The sequence below is a fragment of the Chiloscyllium punctatum genome, chromosome 22 (genome assembly GCF_047496795.1).
Source record: "Chiloscyllium punctatum isolate Juve2018m chromosome 22, sChiPun1.3, whole genome shotgun sequence".
Classification (NCBI taxonomy): Eukaryota; Metazoa; Chordata; class Chondrichthyes; order Orectolobiformes; family Hemiscylliidae; genus Chiloscyllium; species Chiloscyllium punctatum.
This window is the reverse complement of record NC_092760.1, coordinates 78,515,290-78,534,290: the sequence shown is the minus strand read 5'-3', so window position 1 is coordinate 78,534,290 and position 19,001 is coordinate 78,515,290. Positions and strand designations below refer to the sequence as shown.

The following is a 19,001-nucleotide window of genomic DNA, read 5'->3' as shown; positions in this document are numbered from 1 at the left end:
GCCAATGCTTTGTTTGACTCTGATTACAGTGTGCTTCAGTCGCTACAGCCATTTCTACTGGAATGGCAGAAGCAACTGTCTGAGATTGGATTAGTTACACAGAGACATTTCTTTTTACTGTTTCGTAAAAGAAACAAACTTACTGAGTTTCGAGACCATTTGCTTTAATTAATTGATAGCAACTTCCTTCAAAATTCAGACCATGAATTTGTCATAAACCTCCGCCAAGACCATCAAATTATCAACTTTGTTTTGATTTAATTCTATCAAGGAGGCCTGACATGACATACTGTCGAGATTTACAGGCGTAACTTGGAATTAGGTCAGCTTCTGCACTAAATTATTTAGCACAATGTTAAAAACTGCCTTGAATCCAAAGACAGCATTCTACATTATTAAAAATAAAATTCCTAATGGAGTTTCACTGTAATCGCCTGCATAGGAGGGGGCTGTGTTTATTTCTGGATGGAAAAAAAAGTCATACAGAGGTTACAGAAATTCAGTTTATCACTAGCTGCATTTTAATTAGTTAGGCATGGACAACTGAGTAAAGATTTGAAATAAAAGTACAGTAATGGACTAAGTAAAAGAAACATGTTATTTCTAATTAATGCTCAAATTTACAGTTCTGATCGTCTACCCCCACCCCCCCATACCTAAATTAGTAAATTCTACAGGCAAGCACTGACAATGGAGTGCAGATTTTAGAAACAGGAGCAGAAACAGGTCATTCGGCCCTCAAGCCTGCTTGCTATTCAATATGCACATCATCCACGTCAGTATTCTGTTCTCACTTTCTTCCCTTGATCACTTCCCTTTATTATCTACTATCTTCTATGAACATTAAACAGTGGATTAGTAAAGCTTGAGAAGATGGAACTGCAATGGTCCAATATTCCAAAGAGGTAAAAACAGTCAGGTCCACACCCCCCCTACAATCCAACCTCCCATTCTGGCATCTTCTCCTGCCACCGCAGGAATTGCAAAACCTGTGCGCACACCTCCTCCCTCACCTCCATCCAAGGCCCTAAAGAAGCCTTCCACATCCATCAAAGTTTTACCTGCACATCCACCAATATCATTTATTGTATCCGTTGCTCCAGATGCAGTCTCCTCTACACTGGGGAGACAGGACGCCTCCTAGCAGAGTGCTTTAGGGAACATCTCCGGGACACCCGCACCAATCAACCACACCGCCCTGTGGCCCAACATTTCAACTCCTCCTCCCACTCTGCTGAGGACATGGAGGTCCTGGACCTCCTTCGCCACCACTCCCTCACCACCAGGCGTCTGGAGGAAGAACGCCTCATCTTCCGCCTCGGAACATTTCAACCCCAAGGCATCAATGTTGACTTCACTAGTTTCCTTATTTCCCCTTCCCCCACCTCACCCCAGTTCCAAACTTCCAGCTCAGCATCATCCTCATGACCTGTCCTACCTGTCTATCTTCTTTTCCACCTATCCACTCCCCCCCGACCTATCACTTTCATCCCCTCCCCCACTCATCTATTGTACTCTATGCTACTTTCTCCCCACCCCTACCCTCCTCTCACTTATCTCTCCAACCTTCAGGCTCTCTGCCTGTATTCCTGATGAAGGGCTTTTGTCCAAAACGTCGATTTTACTGCTCCTCGGATGCTGCCTGAACTGCTGTGCTCTTCCAGCACCACTCTAACCCAAAGTTCAAATATGACTCTTTGGAATAAAAAATGTTAATTCTGTTTCTCTGTTCTCAGACGCTGCTAGGGCAGTTGGGTTTCTCCAGCACTTTCATGTGCAAACCTAATTTTCTCTTGCTGAGACCCTGTGGCTATTGGCGAATTTGAAGTTGTGACCATCAAGGTAGTTGCTGCCCAAGAGGAGGCCACATGCCAACTTAAGTGGGTGCCCAACAAGCAGGAGGACAGGCACTTGGAGAGAAACTGAAGTGTTCTCACTTCTTCGGAGGTTAACTGGTCTGAACCTGGGCCCGTCAAAGAGATGGGGCTCAAGGAAATTTCCAAAATGCAATGAAAAAGGCTGCAGATTATTAGAACAGAGTAACTTTAGACTGTCAGTTATGTGTGACGATCATGTCATCAACTTGGAACGGTCTCATAAAGTTGACTCCACATTCCACAGCAAAGAAACAGTCAGGATTCTGTTAAGTAGAAACACAAAGATTTGAGATAGGGATGTAATTTCTCTGGACTTGAGTCTGCGTGATGATTAAGAGTCATTGAGTCATAGAGATGTACAGCATGGAAACAGACCCTTTGGTCCAAACCGTCCATGCTGACCAGATATCCCAACCCAATCTAGTGTCATCTGCCAGCACCCGGCACATATGCCTCTAAACCCTTCCTATTCAGATACCCATCCAAATGCCTCTTAAATGCTGCAATTGTACCAGCCTCCACCACTTCCTCTGGCAACTCATTCCATACATGTACCACCCTCTGTGTGAAAACATTGCCCCGTAGGTCTCTTTTATATCTTTCCTCTCTCACCCTAAACCTATGCCCTCTAGTTCTGGACTCCCTGACCCCAGAGAAAAGACTTTGCCTATTTACCCTATCCATGCCCCTCATAATTTTGTGAACCTCTATAAGGTCACCCCTCAGCCTCTGACGCTCCAGGGAAAACAGCCCCAGCCTGTTCAGCCTCTCCCTATAGCTCAAAACTTCCAACCCTGGCAACATCCTTGTAAATCTTTTCTGAACTCTTTCAAGTTTCACAACATCTTTCCGATAGGAAGGAGACCAGAATTGAACGCAATATTCTAACAGTACTAGTATTGGGAAACAATGTGAAGCTTTGTTTTGCTGTGGTTTAAGATCATTCTAATTGTCTTCTATTTTCAGACAGCTTGGTTTGTGATTTTTGTTTACTTCTTTTGTGTCATAAACTTATGTTCTGTTGTTGAAGAAAATGTGCAGCTTCATGTGCATATGACTTGGACTAATCACCGTGGTAACAAACTAAATGAGGAAAAAAGTCAAGGTTGAAAAGTGTGGGGCTGGAAAAGCAACAGCTGGTCAGGCAGCATCCAAGGAGCAGGAAAGTTGATGTTTTGGGCAAAAACCCTTCATGAGGAATAGGAATTTTAAAAAAAAATCAAGGCAGGTTTCATTCTGTGATCTGAACTGTCTAACAGTGCACCAGGTGGGATCATGACAGATGCGTGAAAGACAGGAGTGATCAAAATGACAAAGCTGAACCTTTTCAATATCTGGTAAATAGCCAGTCAGTCATTAATCTGAAACAAAATGATCAATTTTGTCTTTGATACCTCCACTTTTTCTGTTCAAACTAAGTATTGACATGAACAAATGTCACTTGGCTGAGGTCTGAGGGGTTGATGGTGGATGTCAAACTTTCTTGTAACAAGGTAGTACTTTTAGGTGTGGGAGGTGAAAATTGTACAGTACAGGCAGAAATCTGCTCCAGTACATCACGTTTAAAAGGTTATTTCTCTTGACTGATAAATACAACATATTGATGTATCTGGAAATTCCAGAATGTGACACAAATGTTTACAGATTCACAGTCATTTGAAGTAACCCTCTGAGCAAATATTAAAAGTCAAAAGGAGGAAGATGCACATAAGTTATTGAAATAATACAAATTTTATGAAAATACATGCGCCAAATTCTTCAATTGGTTAGAAACTTTGGCCTACTCACACAGATGCACTTAAAATCATTTCTACAAATGATTTTTCTGTCTTGTTCAATATCTGACTTATCTCAAAAGGCATTCCTCAGGGAATTTCTGTTCTCAGGTAAAATTTTATAACTCCTTAGAATTCATCCTCCATCAGTGTCTGGGCACCAAGCAGCAGGAGGGGCAATAGAATCAAACTCAAAGCAGTATTAGAGTCTCCCACTTCATCTGAGACCATCCCTGATATCCTGGAGTAGAAACCATTCCACCTTGGGGATTTGATAAGTTTGACCCCTTTCAGAATATTCTTCATCTCATGTAAGTACGCAAACCTTGGTCATCTCCTTCAATGGAGAACATGACTGATATTTCCAGTTTTTAAACAAGTAATTATTGAGAAAAGGGGGGCTTGTGTGGTGCAGTCACAGCAGCCTTACCTCAGGGTCAGAACCTTGAATGGCGATGGCCAGAACTCACTCATTATTCATTTGTAAATCCTTCCAAAAGTGATGGCAACTGGCGAGAGCAGGGGAGTTTCCTAATCAACTGTGGTGATAGCTACAGCTTTACAACCTCCACATTACAGAAACAAAAGACCCCATTTGTAGGTCCTGCTGTGAGTGAGCACCATCCTTACTCCGAGAGACTGCCACACACTCACCCACTGAAAACATCCATTAGTTCACTCTAAATCATCATCTCCAGCAGCAGCTTTTGAGACTTCCACTTCTCCCCAGTTGTTACCTTCGCGTTACAGAATTTCCTGTGACTGCGTTCAGTGTCTTCAGCTAATTCAGGCTCTTCTTCACCATTCCATAAGGTTTTTGTCGTTCTGCTGTTGTAGCCTTCCCAGTGCAGCTTGCTGCACTTTGCTTCAGAATTGCTGAAACGCAATTTTCTTTCTAACATCTTTTTGCTCAACTTTCCAATCCATTCACAGTTTCTGAGGCTACTTTTGCTCATCTTGGGGCCTTTTATTTCTTGCCTTACAAGGTGTTCCCTGGTCACTACTGAACATCTGCCTGTCTTTCCATATTACATAGTATTTTCCTGAAGTTGTACACCTGGAAATTGGTGCTCCATAATTGTGAACCCCAAATGGTATGAAGCTTTGTCACGTTACAGATATAATCACAAAGAGCTAGCAAGCTGTCCGTTTTCTTTCTTGTTAGGTAGGGCTGCTCACCATCAGCATCTTAATGTATTTGACGTACAGCAATTAGAAATTTAGATTCTAAAGGACAAAATCATTCTTATGCAAACAGTACTGTAGTTAAAACACAACGGCTAACAAAAGATTGTGAAAACAACAATAGAAGAGGATCATTTCAAAGAATGAGACAGAAAAAATCAACAATTACGATAACTGGACCATTACAGCAAATTAGCCCAGCAGTACGAATGAAACTAACAGAAGAACTCTCGATTAGTTTTCAGTAACTGAATGGGTTACTTACTGCAGCCATCTTCGTCACTATGGTCACCACAGTCATTGTCCCCATCACATTGCCATTGGGCAGGTATACAGGTACATTCGCCAAAGGCACTCACTGCACAAGTGAAATGATTCCTGCCACATGAACATTCACTGCCTCCTGATCCTGTCACGCCTGCAGGGAGACAAAAAAAAAAATTCCTGTGTATTCAACGGAAGATTACTGAATAGTAGAAGTGTGGTCCCAGAGTTGTTCCAGAAATCCATTTATAATCAGCACCTTCAGAGTACGGCATTGTAATTATACTTTGCGACATGGATAAATATCAAAACATGCCAATGCATCTTAACCACTCATTTCCATTTTGCAAATTCTATACAAATCCTGCTTAAATAAAACCAGCTCCCAGTTAAATAATAAACCTTTCCATATTCAAAACATACAAGGCATAAGAAAAAGCAAGCAATACCATGAAGAAATGTAGCTTTGTATTAACACAATAAATCTCCTTGCTGGAAGGTTCAAAGAGATGAGGTTCAATAATATCTGTTGGCATAGTTTAAATATTCATATTATGGTTTTATTCTAACTCACGCGCCTATGCAGAAAAGAAAATAATGGATTGGGTTTAAACCAGACATATTTCCAAATAACTCGTGCATGCTGGGCCAATGCTATCTTCAATTTATTTTCATTCTTGGAATTATGTTAGAGACTGATGCTTTGAAAGTTGGAATGTTTTAGTAGCAATGCTAACCAAAACCTAAATGGCCTCTTATGGTCCTTTTAAACAAATCTAAAAAAGCTTAAATACTTTAATAAAAGTTCCATTCTGGTGGTGTCAACTGTTACACAGACTTGTTATCATGAATTGAAATAGTATTCCTTGTACACACTGAAAAGGGACATGTTGGCAGAGCTTTGTCTTGCATTCATCAGGACAAATGCAAGAATGCCAAATTTCAAACAAACAATCACAACAATTTACACTCTGGAAGGCTGCTGATTGTTGACAATGGCCACTTTCTTCCATGTTAACCTCAACCATTTCAAACACGAGTCACACTGTAGATAGTATTCATTTTTATAGCAAAGAATCTTCTTGAAAAAGAAAGGATTTTGCAAAGCAAATGTGCACCAGATTTCTTTAAAGCTGTTCATTATTTTTGGATCTGCTACTGTTTAAGAACAGTTTCCAACAGGAAATGAAATGGACATAGTCTTTAATCTCAAAGACTGTGTTATACAAATTATGGTCTCACTGTGGGCTGTCACAGCTCTCTGAGAAAAGACAAAGATTTGTTTCTCTTCAACTTGCATAATACATGTGTTCCTCCCATTGCGTCTCAGTTCTGTCTAATTACCAAGCAACAAAACCAATCGACACATCTGATAGACATAACTTAATGCTATGTTCGGCGAGATGATTTTAATTTGTCAAATAGAGAAAGTGGCAGGACAGGATTTGCTCCTGCTGTCAGCTACATTGCATGTTCACAAAGTAAACATGTCAAGATCAGCATTTTACAATTCAGTTCATACAGCTTTTACAAATTTCACTGTGTTCGACATAGCAAGCAGTATTTATGAACAAGATAATGAAGCAGAGGTTGGTTCGTATTTATTGTGCTGAATCCAAGGGCCAAAACCCTGTTCCAATTCTGGGATTCCATTTCATGCCTCACCTCGATTGATTTATGAAGTAATTTTAAAATACTAGTGCCCTGAGCTGGAAGCTTCCGAACACAATGCTAGCAACCCAGACAGACTGCAGCCATATTGGGGTCTGTCAGATTAAAAAGAGGCAGCTCCTCTGACAGCGAGGAGAAGAAAGACAGCAGAAACCAATCATAGACCAGCAAAAGGTTCAACGCTGGCCAACTTTTGGAACAAATAAAAACAAACTACTTTGACCCTGTAGTGAACGCAGTATCCAACATGCACAAGAATATATAATCTAATCGGGTTTAAAAAGTAAAAATTGCAACCCTGAATGGACTGGTCATTAAAATTGATTCTTGAGGTGTTTGAGTGGCTGTTAATTGTTGCCAAGTGAGTTTTCCATTTCCAGCCCCTACATGACCCTTTGAAACTCAAAACGGACTTCAGTGGGATCCTGACATCACATCCAGGTCTGGGTCCCGACTGTCGGTCCTTTGAAAATCCAGCCTTACAAGTTTGTACTTTCATCAGCTTTTGCTTAATTGCTGGATCAAAATTTGCCTTCATGTAAAGGCAATTTGAATCATTACACCTAACTTCCTCTATAATTATAGTGAATTCCTACTGCACAATTCACTTACTCAGATCATGTCAGCTGCACTGATAGCTCACTGCTTCAATTTGACAAGCCTACCAGATGCAAAACTTTTGATTTAAAGACATTTATTTTTATGCATATCATTCTTAAAAAATAAACATCTAAAATGGGGAAGATTTTCTGAGCTCTGGTCGAATCGCAAACCTTACAGTGAGGAAATTCCTACCTAAAAAAATCTCACACCCCCTCCTACATCCTACATCCTGAATCTCGTGGTACAATGTTAGCTGCTTCAGACATAAGTTATAGATCTTGCTAGTCTCTCCTTTCCCATGCGATGTCAACATCATATTGTTATTCCTTTCAGAATTTCTTAAACCTTCCTTCTGGGTGACCCCATCGTAAAGCTTCACATTTGCAGCAATGCCAGAGTGAAAAAGAAGATTGGAAAGGTCGTTGAGTGGGGTCGGGGCTCAAACAAGTCATCACAATAACCAAGACATTTATGTTTTGACATCAGCGATGGAGCCTCCGATCTCACTGGAATAGGCCACACTCACGGGAAAAATGTTCTTAAGATTGCACGCATTTAAAATGGCCTCAGAGCCTGGTGGTGCCCTGATAGTCTCTCTTCTTCTGGGCTCAATCTCTTCTGCCACTGAGCTGCTTCGTCACACATCAGGACCGGTGGGTGGAGAATAATTCAGAAGGATATATCTCAGGACTGTTAAACCTAGCCTTCACACGACAGCTGACATTACTGCCTCAGAATCTGTGACCCCAAGTACATGTCAAAGGAGTCATGACCTAGTTTAGGAACCCTAGACACGACAGATTCAAGATTCCACAACTGAGGTCACAACCCCACTGACATGCTGTCGGGGTCATAAACTCTACAGCAAGTCATGGCAGCTGTCTCCAGATCTTTATGAGATGAGACAATCCCAGGCGGCACAAATCTAGATCTGTTAAACTATACTTTTTGCTTTGTGTCCCTGTGCACAGGTTAAGTATGATGACAGAGGTAAAAACAATGACTGCAGATGCTGGAAACCAGATTCTGGATTAGTGGTGCTGGAAGAGCACAGCAGTTCAGGCAGCATCCAAATAAGTATGATGACAACCAATGTTGAGCAAACATGAGAACATTAGATGGCCCAGGTGGTCCAGACCTGAGAAAATAACTAAAATAGCTCTTTAATAACATAGGTAATTTCACCAAAGATTACTACAACTAGAGAAAGCCAGATGGCAGAGTCAATAAATACCAGCAAGAGTGACCCTACTCCACACCATTCACTAAGACCATGGCTGATCTTTCATATCAACCCCACTTCCTCAATCTACCTCTGTATCCTTGTGTGGCCAAACTCCAAATCGATCAATCCCATCCTTAATCAGCACAAAGTCCTCTGGGATAGAGAATCCCAAAGATTAACTGCCTGCTGAAGGAAGAGATTTTTCCTCATCGCCATCTTACAAAATGACTGGAACAAAAAGCTCCTCAGTGTAAGAGTTCATTCAAAGCAACAACTGTAAAGCATTCACACAACTCGATGGATTGTGGAATGGAGGGGGATTGGGTGCACTGATGAGTCAGGACTGCCCCACTGTTATTTCAATGAAAGAGTGTTTTTAGTCAGCACAGTCCATGCCCAACTCTCCATTTCCCTCAAGCTTCAGTATAGATGAGCAGTCCACATCAGAACTGTTAACTCGCCTCTTCACTCCACATATGATGCCTGGGCTGCTTTGTATTTCCTGCTTAAATTCTGAAGTATGAAGGTTTTGATTGGAGCTCCTAAAATGAAATTAAACACGTTGCCTTTAGCTTCTTTTTAAAACAATAAGGAACAGGCAAACACAGATCCCATGGTACCTATCACAACTGAAAAAAAATACAGCAGCAAATCTTTGAATAGGAGTTAAAGATTATCCAAACATTGGTGCTTTTCACTAGTTTAATAAGCTTACTAGTTTAGTAAGCCATCTTTTTATACCAAGGGCAAGGGAATGTGTCAAACTGTATCCAGTGAGTAATCAGTTAAAAAAAAAGGGTCTTACCATACTATGGTGACCAGTAACAGCTTTGGATAGGAAATAAAGTACAGTCTTCAAACCATTATCCATGAACATAGATAGTTCTGATCCAACAATAAATGCACAACAAAATGTCAGTTTATTTATTCCACAGAGAGGTTGGACAGCAATAAGCAACAGGTTAAAGGAGACCTGATGGTGCATGTTACACTGAATAATTGAAGTTTTGTGGCGTTTGAACTCTGGTCTGTATAATTAGCTACATTCTGAAATAACTAGAATTAAATTTGCTTCAAACAAGTTTCCAGTCAGCAGAACTGACAGCCCAGGGTAGAAGCTGCTGTCAATGAGCATCACCAGAAAACATGAAACTCAAGATAAAGTCTTCATTGGTGAGCAATGATGGTCGTGACAAATTTTTCCAGTTGCAATGGTTATAAAACCAGAGAGGAACCAATATAAGCAAAAGCAAAATACAGTAGATGCTTGAAATCTGAATTCAAATGTGCAACAGGTCATTTGAGTCCATAGTTAGGAGAATACCCTTTCACATGCGATAATGCAGCTTACTCAAAAGGCACATTTCCATTCTTCCAATGTACATTCACATAGAAACATCTGGGCAATCTGGCACACAACAAAGTTATAAATGAGTTAATGATTGCTAGGATTGAAGTTACATGGGCCAGAAAGACTTGACCTGACCTCAGTATCCCTGTGTTATTAAAGGAGGGCGGGCAAATCAGCCAAAACATTCCAGCAAGGAGGATTTGTTTCAATTGTGGTGTCTTCCTAATACTCCAGTATCCAAAACTCATCGCCGTTCAGTCAGTTTCAGTCTCCAGCTCAGCTCATCTGCTGCTGAAGCCCTTATCCATCGCATTGTTACTCTCAGGGCTGACTATTCCAATGCTCTCCTAGATGGTCCTTTTCCTCCAGGAATTGGAACTCACTCAAAACACTGCAAGCCTTGTAGGTTACCTCACACCAGTGTTCCGTCTATCCATCACCCCCTGTATGCACTGACCTCCATCGGCTTCCTGGTCCAGCTCAATTAGAAAACACTGAAATTCTTCCAATGACAATCACCTCTCCCCATCACAATAACATCATTCAGACCAATTCCACTCCACGATCTCTGCCCTTTGCTAATTCTAGTTTCTTGCAAATCCACTAATTTTAGTCATTCACCTAGAGGCTGGCTATAATTTTGTGCACCGAACTCTTAAACTGGAACTTCCCAAACTGTGTCAGTCATGACCCCATTCCCCCAGTGAGATAATTTGTCAAATGATTCAGGGTCGTGACATCTGATGGCATTGGCTGCTGTGGGTCACTGATCAAGTGCCAACTTGCAAACCTGACACATTAAACAGCTTTTCCCACATCAAATCGCATTCTTACAGTTCTCACACAGCTTCCCCAACCCCATCTTGCCTGACAACTCTCAGATCGGAGGCAAATGTCAAATTCCAAAAAAAGGGACGTGATGGTAAAAGCCGCTTCTTCAAATAAAATTCCGTAAAACTCAACCATTTCCTCACATGGTTCGTGGGAAACCTTTCTTTGATTATTTTCCAGTCAAGCGTCTTGGGATGCTTTATCAAGTGTACCATATAAATGCAAAGTGTTGTTGTTATTGTGTTGAGCCCTTCAAGGTCGGAGAACAAAACAGCTGCTTTTTTTCTTAAATATCAACGGCACTCGCATTTATCTTGAACTGGAATCAATTATTCGGAAATTTCAAATGTCCTTGCACCCATTTCAATGTTTTCAAGTACAGCCACTTTCCATAAATTTAAATAGCCTTCTGAACCAATACAAACACAAGTTTCTTCACTACAAATAACACTTTAAGGGAATTTATGAGGCAAAAGTATACTTTACCTACTGAAATATTGAAATCCTGTTCCTATTTTACACTTTAAATGAAGACCATACAAAGACTAAAAGGTACATTATGTCCTTGAAATGTTACTTCCATTATCGTAAGTGCTCAAACTTGGGAACAATGAGTTACCACAGCACCATTGCAGAATAGAGTTCATGCCAACCTGAACTCTCACGATTATGATTTTATTAACAAGTGAAAAAAAGATGGTGTCCACAATCTTGTCGTGGCTGCATTGCAACGTTGGCGACATGACATTGGTTAACTGTTTTGCTCGAGATAGAGTATTTTAGGAAGGTTCAGTGGCTAAGGTTTTGACATCTCAAGCAAACAAAACACAACAAACAGCATCACAGTAAAAAAAAATCCATAAACTCACACCTCCATCTCTTAAATCAACCCACACCACACTGTTTTAAGAATTTGCAACCTGTACTATAACCTGCCATCTCTGATATGATGAATAAATTAGATGGACTTAAGGAGGCTTTGTGGCACAATGTTGAAAGCCTCTGGTTCAAGTCCCTCACTCATGTGTCCTCACCCCTTCCCATCCTTCACAGAATACTGATGCACTTCTCCTTGTGCTCACTTTCTAACACAACGTCACTTCTATTTGTGTCAGGGAGGCATGGTGTGTACAATCTTAGCTTAAACCAGTTCACTACTTACATGGTCTTCACATTTCCAACAGAATAACTGAACTGAACAACAGATTTCTCTTTCTCACCACTTTCATCAAAAGATGCCTTAACCAAGATATTAATTCAGAATACTATTGAATGGATACAGATCGAGATCTTGGACTGTCTGGAAGGAACACTTTGATAAGTAAAGGAGCCGGCCTACTGCAGCAAAATAAATGTCACATTTGCAACAAACATGCTGCTTGAATCTACAAAACTTTGAGAGGGGTCACTCAGTTTGTAGACGCAATAAAGCTGCCTTTGCTCCCTGTTGCTTTTGTCTGAAATCCTTCTGAAAGATTGAGACTTAAAAACTGACTAGAAGGTCTCATCACTGCAAGCAAGGGAAGTTTCAAACGCAACACCACTATCTCTTGAAAGGGAAATTCAGCCAGCAATAACTAATCCAGGAAGGTAGCACAGTGACAAAAATAGAAATTCTCTGAACCAGACCCGAAACATTAACTCTGATTTCTCTCCACAGATGCTGCCAGACCTGCTGGGCTTGTCCAGCAATTTCTGTTTTTTGTCTCTGATTCACAGCATCTCTGGTCCTGTCAGTTTTTAGATAGCACAGTACAACTAGTTTCTAGCATATTGACTTAGAGTCATAGCGTCACAGAGATGGAAACAGACCCTTCAGTCCAACCGTCCATGCCAACCAGATATTCCAACCCAATCTAGTCCCACTCACCAGCACCCAGCCCATATCCCTCCAAATCCTTCCTATTCATATACCCATCCAAATGCCTCTTAAATGTTGCAATTGTACCAACCTCCACCACTTCCTCTGGCAGCTCATTCCATACACGTACCATCCTCTGAGTGAAAAACTTGCCCCTTACATCTCTTTATATCTTTCCCCTCTCACCCTAAACCTATGCCCTCTAGTTCTGGACTCCCCAACCCCAGGGAAACGACTTTGTCTATTTATCCTAACCATGCCCCTCCTGATTTTGTAAACCTCTATAAGGTCTCCCCTCAGCCACCAACACTCCAGGGGAAACAGCCCCAGCCTATTCAGTCTTTCTCTATAGCTCAGATCCTCCAACCCTGGCAAAATCCTTGTAAATCTTTTCTGAATCCTTTCAAGTTTCACAACATCTTTCCAATAGGAAGGAGACCAAAATTGCATGCAACATTCCAACAGTGGCCTAACCAATGTCCTGTACAGCCGCAATATGAGCTCCCAATTCCTGTGCTCAATACTCTGACCAATAAAAGAAAGCATACCAAACGCCTTCTTCACTATCCTATCTACCTGCGACTCCACTTTCAAGGAGCTATGAACCTGCACTCCAAGGTCTCTTTGTTCAGCAACACTCCCTCGGACCTTACCATTAAGTGTATAAGTCCTGCTAAGATTTGTTTTCCCAAAATGCAGCATCTCACATTTATCTGAATTATACTGCATCTGCCACTTCTCAGCCCATTGGCCCATCTGATCAAGATCCCATTGTAATCTGAGGTAACCCTCTTCGCTGTCCACTACACCTCTAATTTTGGTGTCATCTGCAAACTTACTAACTATACCTCTTATGCTCGCATCCAAATCATTTATGTAAATGATGAAAAGAAGTGGACCTAGCACCGATCCTTGTGGCACTCCACTAGTCACAGGCCTCCAGTCTGAAAAACAACCCTCCACCACCACCCTCTGACTTCTACCTTTGAGCCAGTTCTGTATCCACATGGCTAGTTCTCCCTGTATTCCATGAGACCTAACCTTGCTCACCAGTCTCACATGGGGAACCTTGTCGAACGCCTTACTGAAGTCTGTATAGATCACATCTACCGCTCTGCCCTCATCAATCCTCTTTGTTACTTCTTCAAAAATCTCAATCAAGTTTGTGAGACATGATTTCCCACAAACAAAGCCATTTTGACTACCCCTAATCAGTCCTTGTCATTTCAAATACATGTACATCCTGTCCCTCAGGATTCCCTCTAACAACGTGCCCACCACCGAGATCAGGCTCACCGGTCTATAGTTCCCTGGCTTGTCCTTCACACCCTTCTTAAACAGTGGCACCACGTCAGCCAATCTCCAGGCTTCCCACAGAGTTCTGGGTACACCTGATCAGGTCCTGGGGATTTACCCACCTTTATGTGTTTCAAGACATCCAGCACTTCCTCCTCTAATATGGGCATTTTTTAAGATGTCACCAATTATTTCCCTACATTCTATATCTTTCTTCCCTGTTCTTGTCCACAGTAAATACTGATGCAAAATACTTGTTTAGTATCTCCCTCATTTTCTGCGGCTCCACACAAAGGCCACCTTGTTGATCTTTGAGCAGCCCTATTCTCTCCCTAGTTACCCTTTTGTCCTTATTGTAGTTGTAAAATCCCTTTGGATTCTCCTTAACTGTATTCGCCAAAGCTATCTTAAGTCCCCTTTTTGACCTCCTGATTTCCCTCTCAAGTATACTCCTACTGCCTTTGTACTCTAAGGATTCCTCGATATATCCTGACATATGCTTCCTAAACCAAATGCTCAATTTCTTTAGTCATCCAGCATTCTCTATACCTACCAGACTTCCCTAATAGGAATATACTTTCTCTGGACTCTCGTTATCTCATTTCTGAAGGCTTCCCATTTTCCAGCCGTCCCTTTACCTGCAAATATTTGCCCCCAACCAGTTTTTTAAAGTTCTTGCCTAATACTGTCAAAACTAACCTTTCTCCAGTTTAGAATTTCAACTTTTAGATCTGGTCTATCCTTTTCCATCAATATTTTAAATCTAATAGAATTATGATCACTGGCCCCAAAGTGCTCCCCCACTGACACCTCAGTCACCTGCCCTGCCTTATTTCCCAAAAGTAGGTCAAGTTTTGCACCTTCTCTAGTAGGTATATCCACAAACTGAATCAGAAAGTTTTCTTGTATAGACTAACCAAATTCCTCTCCATCTAAACCCGTAACACTATGGCAGTCTCAGTCTATGTTTGGAAAGTTAAAATCCTCTGCCATAACCACCCTATTATTCTTAAAGATAACTGAGATCTCTTTACAAATTTGTTTCTCAATTTCCCTCTGATTATTAGGGGATCTATAATACAATCCCAATAAGGTGATCATCCCTTTCTTATTTCTCAGTTCCACCCAAATAACTTCCCTGGATGTATTTCCAGGAATATCCTCCCTCAGCACAGCTGTAATGCTATCCCTTATCAAAAATGCCACTCCACCTCCCCTCTTGCCTCCCTTTCTATCCTTCCTGTAGCATTTGTATCCTGGAACATTAAGTTGCCAGTCCTGTCCATCCCTGAGCCATGTTTCTGTAATTGCTATGATATCCCAGTCCCACATTCCTAACCATGTCCTGAGTTCATCTGCCTTCCCTGTTAGGCCTCTTGCAATGAAATGAATGCAGTTTAATTTATCAGCCCTACCTTGTTCTCTGCTTTGTCCCTGCCTGCCATGACTGTTTGACTTGCTTCTGTTCTCAACCGCACCAGTCTTAGAGTCATATCTTTCCTCACTATTTCCCTGGGTCCCACACCCCCACTTTACTAGTTTAAATCCTCTTGAGCAGATGTAGCAAATTTCCCTGCCAGTATATTAGTCCCCTTCCAATTTAAGTGCAATCCGTCCTTCTTGTACAGGTCACTTCTACCCCAAAAGAGATTCCAATGATCCAAAAATGTGAATCCTTCCCCCATACACCAGCTCCTCAGCCATGCATTCAATTGATCTCTTGGAACCCAAAGTACCCCTCATTGCATTAGAGCCAGTCTCAATGTCAGAAACTTGGCTGTTTGCGTTACATTCCCCTGAGAATCCATCACTCCCTACATTTTCCAAAACAGCATACCTGTTTGAAATGGGGGTAGCCACAGAAGACTCCTGCACCAACTGCCTACCTTTCTTATCTCTCCTGGAGTTATGTGATTATATCTGCGGCTTTCCCCCTTCCTAGAATTGCCATCTATCACATCCCCTTGCTCTTGTAAATTCCTCATTGCCTCTAACTGTCTCTCTTTCTGATCCATTCGATCTGATTAGATTCACAACGAACGGCATTTATTGCAGATGTAATCCTCAGTAACCCTTAAACTCTCCCTAAACTCCCAAATCTGACAAGAGTATATCACTCTACTAAAGGCTAATTTTGCGGATTCACAATCTATAGACTCAGAAAATAGCACCGTCTTATTCCTCTACAAAATACTGCTCCAGGTTAAACTAATACTTATGGCTTTATTTTAAGTTTAATCAAGAAACAAATCTCAATTAAACATATAATCAAGAAAGAACCCACTCTACTCACTACTGCAGACTTACTGTAAGGCCGTGCTTAAATATTCACTTCTGTTTCTGTGCTGTGACCTCTCCCAAATAGGTTCCTCCAAGATCAGTTGTGAATTTCACCGCTTTTCAATTTTCCCAGATGAACTCCAACGTCCAGCGATATATGAATTCAAACAGCAAAGGCAGTAACTGTGCAGGTTCCCTGTTGTCAGTTTCTTTCTCTCTCTCTCTCTCTCTTCCCCCCCCCCCGCCCCCGCAGTGACCTCACCATGTGCTTCCTTTGTTTCTTCCTCTCCCTTTTAAAACTGCTGTTGTTTTGACTTTTTTTAAACAATATTTTTACTAGGATATAAAAAACTTAACCTTAGCACTGTTATTTCATTCTCAGACAGACAGATAGACACACAGAGAGAGAGAGCACATCTGTGTACATGCCAGTGTGTCTATCTGTGTACATGCCAGTGTGTCTATCTGTGTACATGCCAGTGTGTCTATCTGTGTACATGCCAGTGTGTCTATCTGTGTACATGCCAGTGTCTATCTGTGTACATGCCAGTGTGTCTATCTGTGTACATGCCAGTGTGTCTATCTGTGTACATGCCAGTGTCTATCTGTGTACATGCCAGTGTGTCTATCTGTGTACATGCCAGTGTGTCTATCTGTGTACATGCCAGTGTCTATCTGTGTACATGCCAGTGTGTCTATCTGTGTACATGCCAGTGTGTCTATCTGTGTACATGCCAGTGTGTCTATCAGTGTACATGCCAGTGTGTCTATCTGTGGCTTATAACTTTGCTTGAGTCATTTTCGTTCGTGATAAATTAGTTCTAAAATCAGTCTATTATGGAACCTGACTGACTAGTCTCATTTTGAGCAGCGTACAATCTACGTTATAGTTAACAATATTATCACCCTTTTAACAGTAAAACTTTGTTGTGGTTAGTGGAGGGAAAGGAAATGGGTCAGTTCATCCCTACTAATTTGCTGCTAACACTATAAAGAACTCTGTGTTCACTTCTATTAAGAATATTACCTTGTAACATTTTCTGACATTTCAAAATTTGCCCTTACCAAGCATATCAAGTACCAGATATCCAGAGGGTAACTGAGATACGTAATGAGAAAAAGTGTATAACTGATATCGAAAGGAGACCCAACACAAACTTTAAAAGTCAACGTGGAACCAGCAGTGTTGAACTGCATTAACAAGCAAATAATTTGGTTTGAAAAGCTGCTGTATGTGATGAGCTCAAATTTATATTTCTGGTGCTGTTGTCAGTACTAGAATTTGCAGCCTTGAAGCACTTTTGAGTTAAAAACATCCCAAGAATTACTGAAACTAGAGTCATCAAGAAAGGCATTCATCACGGAGTGAATGTGCACAGAGAATATGAGCATAACTAAGTCTTACTGGGGAAAGGGTAACAGGACTTTGTAGGTTAAAATCCTCACAACAAAGGAAAAGTACTACATGGCGATTAAATTCTAATAAAAAGTAATAACACATCAAGCAATTTTCTGTAGCTTTGAGCTGCATTGGAACTAAATGTATTAAACAGAAATACTTCGGGGAATTAGCTGAAAAGTTGTAATTTCACTTGGTAATTACAGGAATAATCATCTATTACAAAAATTATTGAAAATGTCTCTGGGCAACTGGACACTGTGGTTCTTTGACCTTTACAAACTAATATGTTGCAGAATTTTAGACCATCACCAATATTGCAGTAATACAGAGTATTGCAGAACTGAGTAAAGGATGAGTTATCTCACAGGAGTGTTGAGCTCCCATAAAGCTTGCGTGTGCAAAAAGGGGTAGGGCGATTATTGTTTGCCAGTGCCATTATCAAGTTAATTGCTGCTAGAGCAATCAGGCTGAAAGGAAATGCGATCAGAAATAAATGAAAGAAATAGGTTAAAAACAAAACTAGAACCAAAAACAGAACTTGCTGGAACACCTCAGCAAGTCTGGCAGCATTTGTGGAGAGAAGCCCAAGTTAATGATGTGGATCCAGTGACCCTTCCTCAGCAGAGGTGGCAACCAGCAAAATGCATTTTTTATGCAGAAGATAGGATTTTTTGGGGGGGGTCGGGTGGGGTAAAGTAAAGAGTAAACAATGGGTGGAGATAGAGCCCGAAGAGAGAGATAACAGACAGTCTGAAGGGTGGTAATGATCAGCTTGGGAGAATGAACAGCTGCTAATTACTAGCGGCTAACAATGGGTTGTGTGTAATAGCAGGCCATGTGATAACTAGGTCTAATGTGTGGGACTTGGGGTAAGGACATGGGAGAAGGTGCCTCAAGCCCTGAAATTGTTGAATTCTGAGTTCAGAAGGCTATGGAGTTCCCAAGCGGAAAATGAGGTGTTGTTCTTCCAGCTTGCATTGAGCCTCACTGGAGCACTGCAGCGAGCCTGAGACAGAGATGTTGGCTGGGGAACAGGGTGGGGTGTTGAAATGGTGGGCAACTGGAAGCTCAAGGTCGTTTTGTTGCAGACAGAATGTAGGTGTTCTGCAAAGCGATTACCCTTTCTACACTGGGTGACCACTTCGCTGTCTAGTGGTATCTGTGCATATTTCTGTTTGGGTTTCTGATTTCCAGCATCCGCAGTTTAGATTACTTACAGTGTGGAAACAGGCCCTTCAGCCCAACAAGTCCACACCGACCCGCCGAAATGCAACCCACCCATACCCCTACATCTACCCCTTATGTAACACTACGGGCAATTTAGCATGGCCAATTCACCTGACCTGCACATCTTTGCACTGTGGGAGAAAACCAGAGCAC

General features: G+C 41.4%; 1 protein-coding gene across 7 annotated transcripts in view; it reads right to left on the bottom strand.

Moving 5' to 3' along the window:
• The window catches only part of lrp4 (low density lipoprotein receptor-related protein 4), a 414,285-nt gene that overhangs the window by 239,319 nt on the left and 155,965 nt on the right, over nucleotides 1–19,001 (bottom strand). For all 7 annotated transcript variants that reach the window (XM_072592685.1, XM_072592682.1, XM_072592684.1 and 4 more), the window contains exon 2: nucleotides 5,103–5,255. In XM_072592685.1, coding sequence (XP_072448786.1) covers nucleotides 5,103–5,255 — 153 coding nt within the window. The remainder of the gene's footprint in view (nucleotides 1–5,102; nucleotides 5,256–19,001) is intronic.